At 41.2% G+C, this 16,907-nt stretch overlaps 2 protein-coding genes across 2 annotated transcripts in view; one reads left to right on the top strand and one right to left on the bottom strand.

Moving 5' to 3' along the window:
- ela3l (elastase 3 like) overlaps positions 1 to 16,907 on the bottom strand; it is an 83,149-nt gene that overhangs the window by 20,407 nt on the left and 45,835 nt on the right. The gene's annotated exons all lie outside the window — the stretch shown is intronic.
- Positions 1 to 16,907, top strand: part of LOC125965863 (GDNF family receptor alpha-2) — a 45,075-nt gene that overhangs the window by 3,460 nt on the left and 24,708 nt on the right. Inside the window, exon 3 of the mRNA XM_049716726.1 lies at positions 6,954 to 7,040. Coding sequence (XP_049572683.1) covers positions 6,954 to 7,040 — 87 coding nt within the window. The remainder of the gene's footprint in view (positions 1 to 6,953; positions 7,041 to 16,907) is intronic.

The raw sequence follows: 16,907 nt of genomic DNA, 5'->3' as shown, positions 1-16,907 counted from the left end.
AAGACTAGGAAACTAAAATGGAAGATTGTTGATGACATTTTTTTCCATTATCATTATTATTATTTCTATCTATTCTACCCTACCTTGCAAAGTGGTCAAAAGTCAGCTTGGTTTCAGGTCACCCGTGAATGAAACAGAATATGCAAGAGAAAATAGATGAGAGGACGCTACAAGGGCATAATGTAGCTTCGGTATCCAAAAATGAAATTTTATTTTAAGAAAAGATATAAACATTTCTATCATGAAGCTATGCACTCTTTAAAACAAAAAGACAGTTGAAACTGAAAGCTTTGAGTGGCAAGTGGCGTTAAAGACAGGATCTAATTCACAGCACGGCTGATTTGTTCTCACAGCCCAAAAGATGAGATTTCAAACAAGCAAGTAACCTCATCATGAACATCTTTATTCTCAAGAACAAAGCGACTTTACCATCTAAAGGACCGGAAAACTTGAAAGCATCTTACAGATCAGTTCACAGCTAGACAGATCATGTAAATGACCTTGATAACGTCTGCATCCTCAAAGGCTACAATTTTCCACAGCTCCTTCTGTATTGGAAATGACCTTAAGATAACCTTAAGACTCGATTGGAGCGTGACAGGAGAAAGCGCCACCATCATCATTTCACGTTGTCAAACAAAACTTGCTTTGGCACCTTTTGAGTGCTCTTGCTCATAAAGTCAAGTCTTGACACCTTGCAGTGGGATCCATCAATTGGCTTACATAAGCAAAATACACTGAACCTTTGTTTGAGAGAATATATTCAATGCCAGACGCGCGTCGGGAAAGTTTCAAGACTGCAGCGTTTGCTTTGTTCAGTACGTGAGATGATGTGCATCCATTTAAATATCATATTATATTATTATAGCCATTTTTACAATGATATCATTTTCATTTCAACTCAAGTTGAACAAACATGCTTCCTCAACCTATAAAGGGACACACAAGAGCACAACTTCTAATTATCAGCATCTCTTTGTTTCCCCCAACATTGTGAATTATATTGGACGTGAAATATTTCCCACGCTCGGCCTTTAAACTGCGATGGTAGCTGTGTGATATACATACGTTGGCCACGGCTAACTGTAAAAAAGTTGAGCAATCTTTCTAAGATAATAACCTGCACTTATGAAAACAAACGATCAGGCTCTCAAAAAGCCCTAAAGTTGCAAGATGCGCTCATAACGTCCGCTAGTAATAACACGCAAGAACCAGACTCTCCAACAAGATCATAAACCAACAGCGTACAGTCAGTAAATAAGAAGGCACTTGCAAATAAAACATTTTATAATCGGGACTTGCTAATAAGAAGAAAGGACATAATAACTAGCCAATAATGCTAAACACGCTATCCGCTAGTAAATTAGCAAGCGCTGCGCAGTACATTAAAGTACGCTCTCTAAAACATGCCGGATACTTTTTGATGAGTACTGACTATTCGTACATCAACAGTGAACTTTCTATTTCACAGTTCACCGACATTTTGAAGCTTAAAATAATGACAGGGGTTAGAATGTGTGCATAGACGCAGGAGGTGCTAATGGCAACCTATTAATGTGTTCCAACAGGAAATGGCTGCAAACGAAACACATCGGTACAAAAGTCATCAAAAACTAATGAGTGCTTCTTGCTCGGAAGTCATTATTTAAAAAAAAAAAAAAAAAAAAGGAAAAAAATGACACATAGACTCAAGCACCTATAGAGAGTCGGCCATGGTTCTCTTTCATTAGTGCCCGGGGCCTGGTGTGCATGTGGCCTTGCGTCAGTGCAGCAGAATAGAACATTCAAACGATCCCTCGCACACCTCCGACATGCATTATTTCCTCGGCTTAGCCGTGAAAAAGCTTTCATGAGGACCTTTCAGAGTGCTTTAATTAGCTGAGCCAGCTTCCTCTGCAGTGAGAGAACACACACACTAACCACCGCCCACATCCACCAACCCCAATCATCTACATGACAATTTAGCTGGAAATTGTTCAAAAGCAAATTAGCATCCAGGCGATGGTGACGGAACTTCACAAACAAAAACTAGCTGCGACACTTTGATTTTCTAATACGAATTCGCATTGATGTTTTAGTATCTGTTTTGCACTCGGACTGTGCGGACACACAAAAGTCATGTTGACGTCTCGGTTTTATTTTTTGCTTTTTTCTTAAATGTCAACAGTGCAAAGTCACCCTCCGAGTAGGCCATTACATCACGTTAATATCACAAGTTGCTTATGACGTGCGATATCACGTTCGTATCGCGCGCGGCTGCCGCCAGCTCACCGGGATGCCAAGAGGCGCCGGCAAATATAATGAGGGACGAGAACCCGAAAGAAAGCAAGGAGAAGGATGAGGAGGGGGGCGGGCGGTGGAGAAGGAGGAGCAAGGGGGTACAAAGGTACATAGTATTCCTGGGTGAAACCTTCATTACTATGAGCAATGGTAGCAGTCACCGGCCATTACCTTGGCCATCCACTGTCATAAGCAGAACATTTTTCCAGGCTGCCCCTCATGTCAGGCGGATCAGGAAGGGAAGCAGCCTCTTGCATGCTGAATACGTCCTCCCTCCCACCTGCAGCTCAAGTCCCCCCCCCGCCATACACCCCGTGGCCGACACAGCTAGCTACTTCATCATCATAAGAAAGAACCTGCCGATAGCTTTTTGGACACAATCAATACATTCTTTCACAGCGTTTCTTTCTCGTCATGCCAACTTTTCCGCTCTCGTTTCTAAATGCGAGGAGCGTAATATAAACCCCTCGTCCACCTCCCCCCCTAAAGGTGAAGTGGCTGGAGGGGGGGAATTGAGTGACAGGCCATCCCGCACTGTGAATGCCGTCATGAAGGGAGTATTAAGACTCAGTGCTCTCACAGCAGCGCTAAATGAATGTGCAGTTCGCAAGTCAACTTCCAGACCCGCAGGCTATCATCACAGCGCGGCTCTGTGTGTGTGTGTGTGTGTGTGTTTTGGCGGCAAGCTGCAGCCACTCACTCAGCATCGTTAATTGAAATTGCCGCTTGTTGTCAGCGGAGGCCCTCCCCTCTCTGCACAGAGGGGTTAAATTATTTTGTAAATACTTTTTTCAGGCGCATTAATTATTTGGCTGCTTTACCCGCGGCTAAGCGACGCAGCCATAAAGAAGCGCTAATCATGTTTTACATGAAATATTGAAGTGCTTGATAACAACATTTAAGCCCTTTTGGATTTTAGAACAAGCCAAATTTAGTTTTACTATAAAATGTAAATTGGGAGGCTGATATGATGAGGCTGTTTTTAATGATCTGGTTGACCCGCGGCGGTGCACTGAAAGGATTTCTCCGTTTTGTTTGGTGTCTTAACTTAAGGTTTCAGAAGGAAAACAGTTTTCAATCACCAAGCGCTGGGTATAAATAAAAATGGTGGTATCAGCTAAGTGAGTGTGTAACTATTCACATTACCATTATACGTCGCCCAAGGAAATGTGAGGTGGGTGGCGAGGGGGGGGGGGGGGCACATCGCCGCATTCGGATATGTGACTTGAAATATTATCACGGGATAATCCAATATTCTATTTGTCGGGTTTGAAATTGAGTTTAAAATGTCAATATCACTTCAAAAGCAGCGCTGCAAACGGAATTTATGCAGTGGAATTCAAAGAAAGATGCACGTGCGCCACTAGTTTGACTCCATGTTTGCACCTCGCGCTAATGTGATGAAGGTGCCGTATTGCAGCGGCGCTTCTTCAAAAGCAATTTGACGCTGACAGCTCATTTCGCAAGCTTTTGGGAGCTCTGACAGCAAACTTTTTTCTTGTTGTTGTTTTCTCTAAGCGTGCGCCACCAGCAGCGAGTCTTTTTGTATCACACGGGGCGGTTTTCATTATACTGTAGTTGAACACTAGTGTCATTTTTAAGATTGGCCAATGTTGTGACTCCCCCCCAACATTAGCCTGCAGAAAAACAGAGAATGCAAAATCAATCAAACGGGAGCAAAATAAGAGAGCTGTGAATGACAGTTATTAAAATTGACTTTGCTCGCAGCCATTAGGAGGTTGCCAAGAATGCCAGGGAAAATCAAAAGGACAATCTCCATCACCTCGGGAGTTGAGCTTCATTGATAATGCATGCACGAGGATGACTGATGTCGCGCTTCCGCACAGGCCTGATGGTCTGTCATGCTCTGCGCTGGCAGAGAAAATGAAGGCAAATGGCGGCTTAATTACAGCAATAAATTGTCGCCCCGCGGCTAAAAACATCATATCACAAAACAGCTGGGAAGACTTCTATTACTTGATGATGATGACGCGTGATTGGCTGTGGGTCAAAGAGCAGTGATATTTGAGCGCAAGTGACTCATTTTAGCACACATGGTAGAATTGGTAGAATTTTTGAATCGGTTTCTAAAGGAATATGTTGGGCTTAATGTGATCAAACCGCATTTTTCCTTTAATAAGAATCCTGTCAGCAAAGATGCTGTGATTCGTGGAAAATTGACATAGTTTTGGGTTACTTGAAAAAGCTTTTCAAGTGAAATAAATATGTGGCTAACGCTTGGAGATGATTGCAAAATTAAGTGAGTAGCATCACTCCAAACTATTTTTTGCCCTGCTCTCTGCGGTGTGTGCCCATGCTAAGTGCAAAAAACACTCAACAATGAGTGCTGCCACCTACTGCAATGGATGAGCAATTGCACTTTGTAAGTCACAAAGGGGAGCAGGGGAAGGTTGTAACTAGCTATTCGCTACATCGCTACATTTAGTAACTTCTTGGATATATTGTACTTGTCAGGGTAGTTTTAATGCAACTTATGTTTGCTTGAGTGATTAAGGAGAAATACTACTAATACATCATTAGTGAGATAAGCTCCACTCACTAGTTAGTGCTCGTGTGATCTATTTGTTTTGGTACGTCAGCAAGACCTTTCCCATTACTTCAGTGGCGGAGCTAGAAGGGTGGGCAGTAGGAGCACTCCCCCCCTTCTGAAATATGCAAGTGCCAGACTCAATAATTTAATTTTCCAGTTTTTCCAGGAATGTTTTTTCTGACATTTCCACATGTACCCCGTAGGGAACCCAATCTTTTTTTTTCAGCATTTTCAGAAGAATTTTTGCAAAAAATAAAAACATTTTTTGCTTCGCCAAAGCAATGTAACCTTTGACTCAATCAAACAGAGCTTGGCGGTTACATGACCCCACACGTAAGTCTCAGCAACCTCATCGCGAAGTAAAGTTTTCAAAGACACTAAATGATTTGAAGTATGGAAAAATCAATGTAGTACTTAAGTACAGTTTTACGCAACTCCACATACCTCTGGTGATGACCTTCAATTTCAGCATGAGCGAGCGTTAGCGATATAAGACAAGGTTCCAGGTTGTTAAGAGCAGTACAGCGTGTTCTGGATGTAATACAAGAAGCAGATTGCGGCATCATTTATGTTTTTATGGAACGTACAATAGCTGCGTCCATTGCTGAGACTCTTGACATGGAATAATGGTAAATGTTGTTGCCGCGTGAATGCCGGTTGTGAAACTCCTGAAGAGCTTCTGAAGTAGCACAACTTGAGAATGCAAGTGTAATTAAACACACTGTGGGCTGTCGCCATGTTTTCCACAAGCAGGCTGGCAGGCAGGCAGCAAGGCAGAAAGCTTCCAAACACGCTCAGATGTATAATTTGATCAACAGCTACAAACAAAAAAGGCAAAAAACAAGAAAAGTGCATAGACTCCAAACTTTGAGGATTAGGGGATTACATTTTCAGTTCCATTTCTTCCCCTTTACGCTCACGCGCACACACGCGTGCACGCTTCGTGTTGGCACACTGTGCTCAGCTGCCACTGGCTCCATGAGAGCTTCTCTATCTTGTTATGATTGTCAATATTGATGGAAAGGGGGCAGAGAGCCTCACATAAAGCAATAACTTTACAGATGTACACATGCCAAAGATTTGTTTTCTTTCCCCTCTGGAAACCCGTCGCCAGTCTTTTCATTTGCCTTTCATCAGGCTTTACTAATGGTTGGATTCGGATTTTATAACCCGTTTTTTTGTGAAAATAGCAACACATGGTTGATGCCTTCGATTCTGTTGACTGATTTGTTGATTAGGTATTTTCACAGGAGACACCACAAAAGTAAAATGCTGAAAAATAATTTTCAAATGTTTTGTATCAACTGATTGCTTCTCTGATTGTGCAGGCAGCATAGCTTTTAGTCTCCAAACGCAAAACTACAGAACAGAAAGTTATCAAATTACATTGAGCTAGCTATTTTCAAACTCACTATGTCTTTGGAAAATTAAAACCAACACAGTTGCAACTAGTTATAATAATTATATCATTATATTAATAAGTGATTAATCCCAGTATGATTGTTTTGATTAATTTGGGCGACTGGCATAAGATGTGACTCAACAAATCGATAATTAAATTTTTTTAGGTGTCGCAAAGACAGACGCTAGCAGTCGGCTAGCCCCTAAGCTAACCAGGGCGCCTCTTGAGTGACGGATAGACAGCAGGTTCGCCCTCAGCTTGGTTTTGTGACTATACACACAAGCATTTGTTGGTTAATTTGCACTGCTTTAATAGTTCTATCAGTATTCCAATGCAAAACTATTGCTCGCTGGTGGGTGACAGGTACTCACGCACACCGAATGGTTGTGAATGTAAATGCGGGGATTAAGAACCACACATACGACACAGGAGGCTCTTCGCTGTGCTAATTAGATTCTTTGAATTTATTTTCTAAGCAAAGATGTGCTGCCACTTATGTTGCACACCAACATTAAACCACAAGGTCCAAAAGAAAGTCATATGACCGTGAATTTATATAATGTAGTATTCAACAGTAACGTATATATTTCATGCAATAACCTTTTGTTCAGACTTGCTGAATCTGTGTGAAATCAAAGAGAAATGTCCTTCTATGAAGATTTGTAAAGGATTATAAGTGGCTTCAATGAAGTGCTTAAAAGTTTCATTCTGTCCTTTCAGACGGAGATATGGACGACTCATCCCCATATGAACCTGTCGCACCCGGCAGACACCAGGATGCATTCCGCTTGGCCTCCATCTCCTCAGGTAACTGGCCTTGGATGCTCACTAACCCCTGATAGGAATATTTAACATATTTATAGAGTATCCTACGCATATTTTGTGGTGCAAGGGCTCCCTCTAGTGGTATGCAAATGCATCACTTAATTAGATGTTAATCGCATAATGTTTGAGGGTTAAGGGTTAGTGTCGGGTTTTATTTTTCTCATTAATTCAGCACTGTACGTTTGTTACAGTTACCGAGCTAGTGGTTCCAGCCACGCTTCTGATTGGCTCCTTTTGAATTTTCATGCAATTCCTATCGGACCAAAGTGTGGGCTTAAAGGGTTCTGTGAGGTCAGCCATTTTATTGTTTGCTGCTGTGTCATGTGGGACGTGAGGTAAACAAGAGAGCAAGCCCACATTGCATTGATTCTATTTTCAGTTTGATTTCCTCTTTACTAATTAAACAGCTTGGGCTCAACAGGCGCCATAGAGTTAATGATTTAATTTAGCGGTTATTATCGTGGCGGTGCCACTAATCAATGTAGATCTTGCCGCATGTGTTGACATTGCTGTTCTATAGGTTGACCGCTGTGTGCCCAGTGCAGGCCCACAAGCTACCGTTGCACACATCCAGTGGTTCACTTTCATCCTCCTCTGTCAAAACATCAGCAGATGATGTTCTTTTCGTTTTATGCCCCTGTTGTTTTTCGCCAAAAGCAATCTCGAAACACTAAAGACAGCATATTTTCTCCTTGCTTGTTTCCCGCTTTGTAGGGATGTACCACAAAGGCACGCTTTTTGCATAATCCCCTTAGCTTGGAATCAGCGGTGCATCACTTGGTCTCGCATTGAATGTTTACATGGTAAAATGAAAGAAGAAAGATGATTGGAAGAGCTATAGGAATGTGGGCATTGATTATTTGGGAATTAGGGGAATGAAAGGGAAGATGCAGAGTCCATCGTCCCTTGAAGTTGTGCAATTTGGCGTATAACCCAAATCTTAAACATTGAATGTTTCAGCGGCTTCAACTTTTGTTTTTTTTATCGAGTTGATTTGTAAATTCCATTCGGTTGTCTTTAACTTGAAATATTCAAAATTTGCATTGAATCAGTCAAACTCTTGTCAAGCAATTATTTACTTATATTTTTTAATTGGACTTCTATATGGAGCAAATTTTCATTGAATCCTTATTTAGGTACAGCGGGGATTTATTATTCATTTCTGAATGAAAAATCAAAGTGTACAAAGGTGTCATGTCATCTCCCGTGATGATAATCATCAAAGCAGAAGTTTCAATATGTCAATGGCAGCCAAATGTACGATAATTGCCTGGCGATTTCCAGCCCCGCCATTTGAAACAAAGCAAATTCTACAGCGTACTTTGTTGATTAAGATGTAACAGGGGAGTCATTAACCCAGCCATTTTTGATTCAGCTGTTTTCCTTCATTCTCCCCAAGGTGAAATATTGGATTTGCTCACAGGGATGTGTTACGCTGCCAGTTTAGCTCATTATTTATCATTTCTGAGCTCGCACAGTAATTGATTGGGGGCCTGTAAGAAATCCACGGGTAATTATTCCTTCGATATTGTTCTTCAGAATCAGGTTGATAAATGTCGTAGTTGTATGCAAAGCCCATACGTGCGTCCCGTGAGGTGTTGATGTTTTAACCATCCATCCATTGATTTTGGGTGGTGCTTAACCTTGCTAGGGTCACGAGTAAGCCGATACCCACCCGAGCTGATTTGGAGCGAGTGTTGGGGTGCGCCCTGGATGAGTCAGTGGCCAATTATAATTATTTATTTTTTACCTTCTGTAGTTATAAAATTGCACCAAATAACCTGTAAAACTCCGTTTGCCTCAAATGTGTGTTTTATTTTATTCCGCAAGACTTTTCAAGGTAAGCCTTTTAAAGTAATGCCTCAGGTAGAACTTAAATCTGCTCTACTTAGACCTGTCCTTCTCTTCTATTGTCACCACTTATTTTCACATGCACTCAGACAATGAGGCAAATGAGTCACTCGAAGCTGCGGGGTTTGTCTCACCAACAAGAACACTAGTCGCCCTCAATGACTTCATCTGCATTAGCTGCAACATGCCGACGGATGACTTCATCACAAACCCGGAATGATTGCGACTGACCCTTTACTAGATGTGCGGACTGACAAACGCATCCTTGTTGAGACCTTGGCTGCGTTCTGCAATGTGTTCACTCCCAATCTACTGCTCTATATCGCGCTCCATTTACTGTTGCCAACCTTGGAGCCAGTCGAGGAGCCTCGTTTTACATTACAAAAATCTCACGGCATACAAATATCACAAAAAGAACTGAAGTGGTGATCTTGTCTGGGTGTCATCGTTTATTCGGCTGTGTGAGTATTTCAACAGTATTACAACACTTGAATAGTGAGATTCCCTTTTCGCAGGGGTAAAAGACAAATCATGGAAATTTGTGAGGAATAAAATTATAATTTACAATTGCCTAATGCATAGTAATAATTAAAAGCTGGGATGGGCAACTGGTAGCTCTCCAATTTGCCCCTAAATGCTTATTCAAATTAATCTGCTTTGACTTAAGAGCAGAAATTTGAGATGAGAGTACTGTGTGTTTGCATAACAACAAGCAGCAATTTGGCAGATAGAGAAAAATTCTTCTACTTCGAGGTGTTTATCGGCATTTCTAGTTGAAGTTTACTTTCAAATGAAAGATCCAAAACAATTACAACTTTGTCTTTAAAGTTGTACATTTTAATATCATGTTAATCGCCACCATGTTCTGCCACCTTTGCATACATGGAATCAAATTTGCTATTTGAATATAAAAATGATAACATCATTAAGAAAGGAGCCACTCAATTTTTATTTTAATGAACCAATGCGGAAAACCTTGAATCATAAACATAATGAAGTCAGTGGCGCAAAAGTTGAAATCAAGTGAGTTTGTTATTAATCTTTGGATTATGATGATAAAAATATCCAATTTGAAAGCAAGGCTTTAACAGCATGATTGTCGTTTTAATTTTATATCCTAGCTGAGGTACAAAGAAGAAACCTGCGGCGCCTGTTACGTACATTTAAGTCTGCTTGCAGTGATTTCAAAACATGAAATGTACCACATACAGAGAAAACTACAAATTCATTGCTCATGTTCTTTTATAAAATCTCTTTTCACAAACATAGAGCGTATTATTGCTCGGCCAAATATAACTTTACTGTTGTACGACTTGTTGGCATAAAACAAAAGTGTTTGCAGAGCTCTCGACTTTTTTTTTCCAGAGCTGCATTCTTTATCATGTCACTTTCTCATTACACCGAGGAGCCATTGGGGGTAGCCGACTGACAAAAGGATGAGCAAATTGTTGTTTACCGCCTCCAAAACATTGCGAAAATTTCCATGTTGTCGACACATTCTGCCATCGCCGCTCTTTTAGAATTTAAACAAGAAAGCATCCCTTTCATCTTCATATTCTTTCGACGTAGTAATTGAAGCAACTTGTCTGCTTGGAGACTGCAGGGTGGTTTTTCGCCATACACACATTAATGCAAAGATTATTTGTCGAGTGAAAAACATTTTAGGGCAGCGTTACAGGCATCCCAATCAGTTGGAATGAAGTCGTTATATGTTAATTCATCAGTGCCTCATCATTTCAACCACAAACTGAGTGTGAAGCAATCACATTCCCGTTCCTTACACTCTATTTGATGTTTGGCTAAATACATTTAATTGCCAATTACGCCAAGTTGATATGTTGTCAATTGACATAACGACTTCACAAAATATGAATTAATGAACGCAAAATTCGATTCAGTGCCAGTATTTGTTATGTTTTGTTTTTTTTCAACCTAAATAAATGAGTGTTCTTTTTTGAGCACCGTTTGATTTGATGTTGCCGGACACCAGCGTGTGCTAGTTTGCATGCGCGTGACATGTAGCACGGCAACTCCTCCGACTGCCTAATTAATTTTTAAAAAAAAGGAATGTGCATAAGAGCAAGCCTAAAAAAAGAAAATATGACATGTTGCATGCAATTGAGAAGGACTTGTTCATTTAATTTTTTTGCATTGACCATTGAGATCACCAGCAGTTCATGTTGTTTAATCCCGATTCAAAATGAATTGAGGGTTTATGTAATTCCCCAAAACATTTTGTTGGTTTTAGCTGAGGGCTCAATATGAATGAATATTTACAAATCTGTGCATCTGTGTTCAAAGCGTGCTTAGCTTCATTAGGGTCACAGGTGAGCTGGAGCTGGAGTGCATCTTGGACTGGTTGCCAGCCAAGAACCATGGCAACCAGTTGTGTGAGAGATGCAATTAAGCAAGATCTCATCCAGCTCGCATCCTTTACATGCGCGTAAGTGTGTGATCTTGTGCAACACAAATATACCGCAGAATGACAGTTGAATTTATCTTCAGGGAATATAATGAGCGTAATGATAATAATAATAATGGAAAAATAACAATAATAACAACGACAATGATCATCATCATCATAATGAGAATAAACTCACATCTGTGAACAATTTGGAGTCTTCAATTAACCGAGCTGAAAAAAAGAGGTCGGAACAAATTACTTTTGTTCTAATGACTTTACACTGGTATTTAGTCAGTTGTAGAATCGATTTTAAGATTCCGCCACTGGTCTATAAATCACTAAATGATTTGGGTCATGAATACATGCTAATTGAATATAAACCCAGGAGGGCTCTGCGGATTTGGGTCAATCAGCGCAGCAGAGTTCAAAGTAAACATGGTGAAGCGGCATTTCGCGGTGATGCTGCACGCAAATGTTTCTGGAAATAAACTTGTGTGCAGTATGGTGTTCGTCACAGCTTATATGATAGTCCAAATGAATATACAAGAATGTAATATGTTCTTCTATCTCCGTTCATTTCAAATAGCACCTTGGTGTCTCGCACGATTCAAAGCCAGAGCAATCACTCTGACAGGTCTTTCATCAACAGTTTCATAAGCGTTTTGTGCAGCGCCTTGAAAACTGCTGCCATTCAAAACACTAAAAGCACGGCATAGAATTTTACAGCCAAAAGTAAAACATGCACTAAAAGCTTAATGTGTCTCTATTCAGCGACCGGCAACGAAGCAAGTGTGAGCCAGTGATTGAGAGAAAGAGATGTGACAACTTAATCTCACCATCATCATTTTATAGGCGCGAGTATCACCCCATTGATGACCACTCCAATGGCGGATGCCAAGGAGGTTGGAACAAATTAGGGGGGTGTAGGAAATGTCTTTGACAGCAGTACAATACACAGAAGCATTAATGTTTTAGTCTTTCCTATGGTGGCCAATAAACCGGCGTTATTCTATATCTCCAACGTCGTTACCGTCATTAAAGTGTAGTCGAGGAATCCGATTGTATTTACCGTAAACATCCGTTTATTTTCTATACTGCATCCCGCAGACCCTAACCAGGGTACCCAAGGGGCTGGTCACTAATCAATAGCAAAAACAACCAAAGAAACGATTATTTGCGCTCTAATTCACAATGATGTACAAGTTAAGAGCTTTCAATGAAGATAGAATGTTTGGGGAATGTTGGAGGAAGCCTGACAGAAAATCAATGCAAGGCTGGGGAGGGAAAACATGCAAACTCCACACAAGGCAAAAGTTGTGAAATATCTTGGGTTCAAATTTTATATTAATATTATTTTTAATTTTATATTATATTAATATTAATTTAGTTTTATTATTAATCAAAGTTTGATAATAAAAGTATATTTAATTTAGTATATTATATTAATCTTAACTTAATATGAATAAAACTTTTTCAAACAATCAGAATGTGACCATCCATCCATCCATCCATCCATCCATCCATCCATCCATCCATCCATCCATCCATCCATCCATCCATCCATCCATCCATCCATCCATCCATCCATCCATCCAAATAACACTATATCTTGATCTATAAATATAAATACTTCCTGAAATCCTTCTCTCACAGGCAATAGGCTGCTAATCAAATTCCGAGCCATGAACGAGGAAACACACTCATGCCATTTTCTGTACATATTTCCCTCATTTCTCCTCTGACTGCCATCAAGTCCGCACGCAGACAAAGTCAAAAAGATGAAGTACAATGGGAAGGAACATTTGTCTTATTTACAGTCCCACACGTGGAATTGGCAGACAGCGTCTCGCCCCACTGACTTTAGTTACCACTAAAGATGAATCGTCTACGCTTTGGACTGCAGCTCCGTTGCTTCTTTGATACATTCATATTATTTTTGTGCTTTTGCAATAAAGGCCGTATATAGCTTCGATAAGTTTGGTTGGTTAGCTTGCACCTTGCTGGAATTGCACTGCAGCTGAGGACTACAGATGCATCCCGACGTAAAGTAACAGAGATCCTTCAACGGAAAATAAACAAAGCAGAAGAAAAATGTCCCTCTCTACAAACCAGGATTCTGCAGTACCTCCCAAAATAGAGCCTTCATATTTTTGCCAACCAAAGATCTATTTTTAGAAACCGTAATGGAACCTCCCAATTTTGCCCAATCTGTCATTTTACATTTGATGTTTTCCCACACAGATTGAAATATTGTAAATATACAAATATCCTATTGCCCCTTTAAAATCAATGCATGACTCTGCTGTTGCAGCAGAACCTCACCAGATGTCATTAAGCCATCATTAAGTGCAATTGTTAATATGCCGCCCAAAGAAATTACATTGTGGTCTTTTGACCCAATGCTGAGCTAATGAACTTATTAGGACCAAAAGATAGCTTAGAATGATGACTAGCCAGGTCGCTGCGGGAATTAAGTTGAACATCTTTTGAGTGCGAGTCGCTAACCCTGGCCACTAAGCTTCTCATCTCAGCTCAGTGTGCCTCCTATCCAATTAAATACTCACAGCCATCCGCAGCTGGTGGGATGCACACAAAAAAAAAAAAAAAACGGGACAACGGCCGTGTGCGGCATGCTGTTACAATGTTGCCATTTTCACATTGTCCTCCTTATAATTACCATGACTTAAGCAAACATGGAGGGAGGTCTTTTTAGACATGCGGCAAAGGTGTCTTTCTTGTCATTAGCGCTCTGAGGGTATCTGTGTTAAACTATGCGTGATTGGCTTTGCATATTGTCAAGCTTGTGTTTATTTATGGCCTAGGCTTCATTTTTGGGAGGATTTTGGAATCTCTTCCACTCTTTGCATCAGCTTTTGCTTTTGAACCAATAAAGTCGAACATTCCAAAATTGTCGCTAGTTAAGACGACCATCTTTTAGCGACAAACTCTTCAAAAAAGACACTAGCTTAATGACGATAAACTGAATCGCAAAATCCTTCAAGATGTGTCCACAAGAGGGCGCAAATTTAAACAGACGACAACCGTTGGAGAAACAATTGCACTTTTCCAGCTGTTACTGCAGAGCTGGGGTATTTTTCAAGTGGGCTTACACTGATACAAGTTTTTTTTTCTGACGACCCAATTTCACCCCCACGCACTCTAAATTCTGAAACGCTGTCGTCGGAGGATCTCCGCGCTGATAGTTTGGCTTCGCGGCGATCGTTTCCTGCTCTGAGGTCCAGTTCAACTGGTGGACGCTCTTGAACTCTTCCTCCGAGGACATACGTTTGAATGATTTGCCATCTGAGGCTGAGGCCAGATGATGTAGTAGCCCCTCTTTTGTGCCTAACGTAGACCTCGCTGCGGCGCCGAGCCCTCCGCTAATGACTGATGAGCCCTTTGACACAGCCATGCTTGACATGCTCCTCAGGGTTCGGACTAAAGACTTCCCTAACAAGCTTTTGCGCAGTCACCCCGGGCCATATTAAATCCAAACTTTGGCACCTTTCCTAATTACTGAGAACATACGCGTAGCCAAGAGGCTCTTTTTTAACCTGGGATGAACCCCCCCTCCCCCCTCCCTTGAGTAACTAATGATATATGAAATGCACGTTTGAAATTAGGCTGACGGAATGCCGTTACTTGGGCCGGATGAGTCTCTTTGGGGGGAAAAAAAGCGAGAAGCGTCCAATTTCAGATGTAGAGAACATTTTCTTCATCTCCTTTTGACAACAGTTCACCGTGATCTTGCTTTATTTTCAGCCGTCCTCTTTCGCTGTTCCCGCAGCGATCTGAAATCACATTTGAACCGTTCAACATGTCTCACGGCATCTTTACCTTGTCTCCAATTTGCTCCCCACGTCTTCTACGTGGGTACTAAAAGGCAAATGAGGGTTAGTTTGGTTCCATTAAGATGGCATGACGCCCATTAAAAGCCTACTAGGAGTCAAATGGATAGATTACCCCAAAGAGAGGGAAATCACGTTGGATCAACAGTAAGAAAATCATTGTTAGCTTTGTGTCCCCCCCCCCTGCAGTTGCTGATTTGTAATTTAAATTCAAGCCACTGAGTTTTAAACACGAACTAATCCACATGTCTAGACTATTGACGCAAACAGGTTTTTCCATATAATTATGGGGAAACTTCATAGAATCATGTTAATGAATATGAATGGATATTTGGTTCGGAGAGCGCTACATTAATTATGACGTCAAATAATATCCGTCTGTAAAATTTGAAACTGGATTTTGTGGCGGGGGGGGGGGGATAATGAGAGCATCCATTAACCAATGTATCAAACTGCTGTTCATTTATTCCGAAAGCTTCGCACACTTTCTCGGTAATGTTTGCCACAGCCGTCGGCAAGCTAACTTAATAGGTATGTGTGGAGTGTAGCGATGAGAGCTGTTGATTGCACCGCTGATGGGCTGGGTTAATTATTAGGAGCAGGAGTCACACATCTTTCCTGAATTAGTCGGAATTAATTGAACTCTCTCCTTGGTGTGTGCGTGTGTGTGTTTGTGTGTGCGTGCGTGCTTAAGTGGCAATCCTCTCATCACATCCCCTCTATCTGTCATGACCAACAGCCATCTGCCTGCTGAAAGCTTTTTCCATTTTATATGTCTTTTATCATTAGCTTATCAACAGCCTCCCGCTTGCGTTATAGCAAAACAAACCTTCTTTGAAATGCACTCGGAAAATCAATTAGTAACACAATACTGCACTTTTCCCCTCCCATATCCAATCTTTGCTTCCTTCCCTTTTCCCTCCTGCTGTTCCGAGTGCATCCTGAGTGTGTGTGTGTTTGTGAGTGCGGAGAACTGCCGCACTGCCAGGAAGTGAGCTTTGTGTCTTACATTCACCCCAGGACATTTTTTTTTTTCTAGAACCAAATTCAAGCTCAACTCCTCAGTCAGTGGTCGTCGCGAAAGATAAACAAGTTCAACTCGGAATAATCTTTGTAGTTCATCCACCTCCTCCTGATGGACCCCCAGTGGCCAACATTAGAGCCTGCAGATGGTCAGGGGAGATTTAGGGGCGGCAATTCATCAATGTAACTGGACAAGCGCCATGGAAAGCTCTCATCCAGCTGGACCACCGTCCCATGTGAGAAGGCCCTCAGTCGGGCTGGCGGGCGGGCGGCCTTCCTCCTTCGGCCTCGCCAATCCTTTCTCAGACACCCTAAATCCTGCCAGAATAGAATTGGTTCACCTTTGGAGAGGACTAGGGAAGGGAACTTGAAAGAACTTTCTTGATCAATGATAATCATCCCTTCCTGCTCAATACTAAGACCTGACATACAGAATGAGACAACCAAATCTGACTGAAATTGCCAAAAATAAACTACAATTGGCAACCCACAACTGTACAGTTATAAATAAATAAATAAATAGGGAAAAACTGCTACACTAAGAAACATCATTGGTGCCATTGAATTGTTTTTCATGGGATGTCAAAAGTCAAAGTCAAAGTCAAAGTCTCCTTTATTGTCAATTCCTCCGCATGTCAAGACACACAAAGAGATCGAAATTACGTTTCTCACTATCCCAGGGTGACAAGACAGAGTTCACAACGCACATACAAGTAAACAACA

The sequence above is a fragment of the Syngnathus scovelli genome, chromosome 3 (assembly GCF_024217435.2).
Source record: "Syngnathus scovelli strain Florida chromosome 3, RoL_Ssco_1.2, whole genome shotgun sequence".
Taxonomy (NCBI): Eukaryota; Metazoa; Chordata; class Actinopteri; order Syngnathiformes; family Syngnathidae; genus Syngnathus; species Syngnathus scovelli.
Note: the sequence above shows the minus strand (reverse complement) of the source record. Positions and strands in the feature narration are given on the sequence as shown.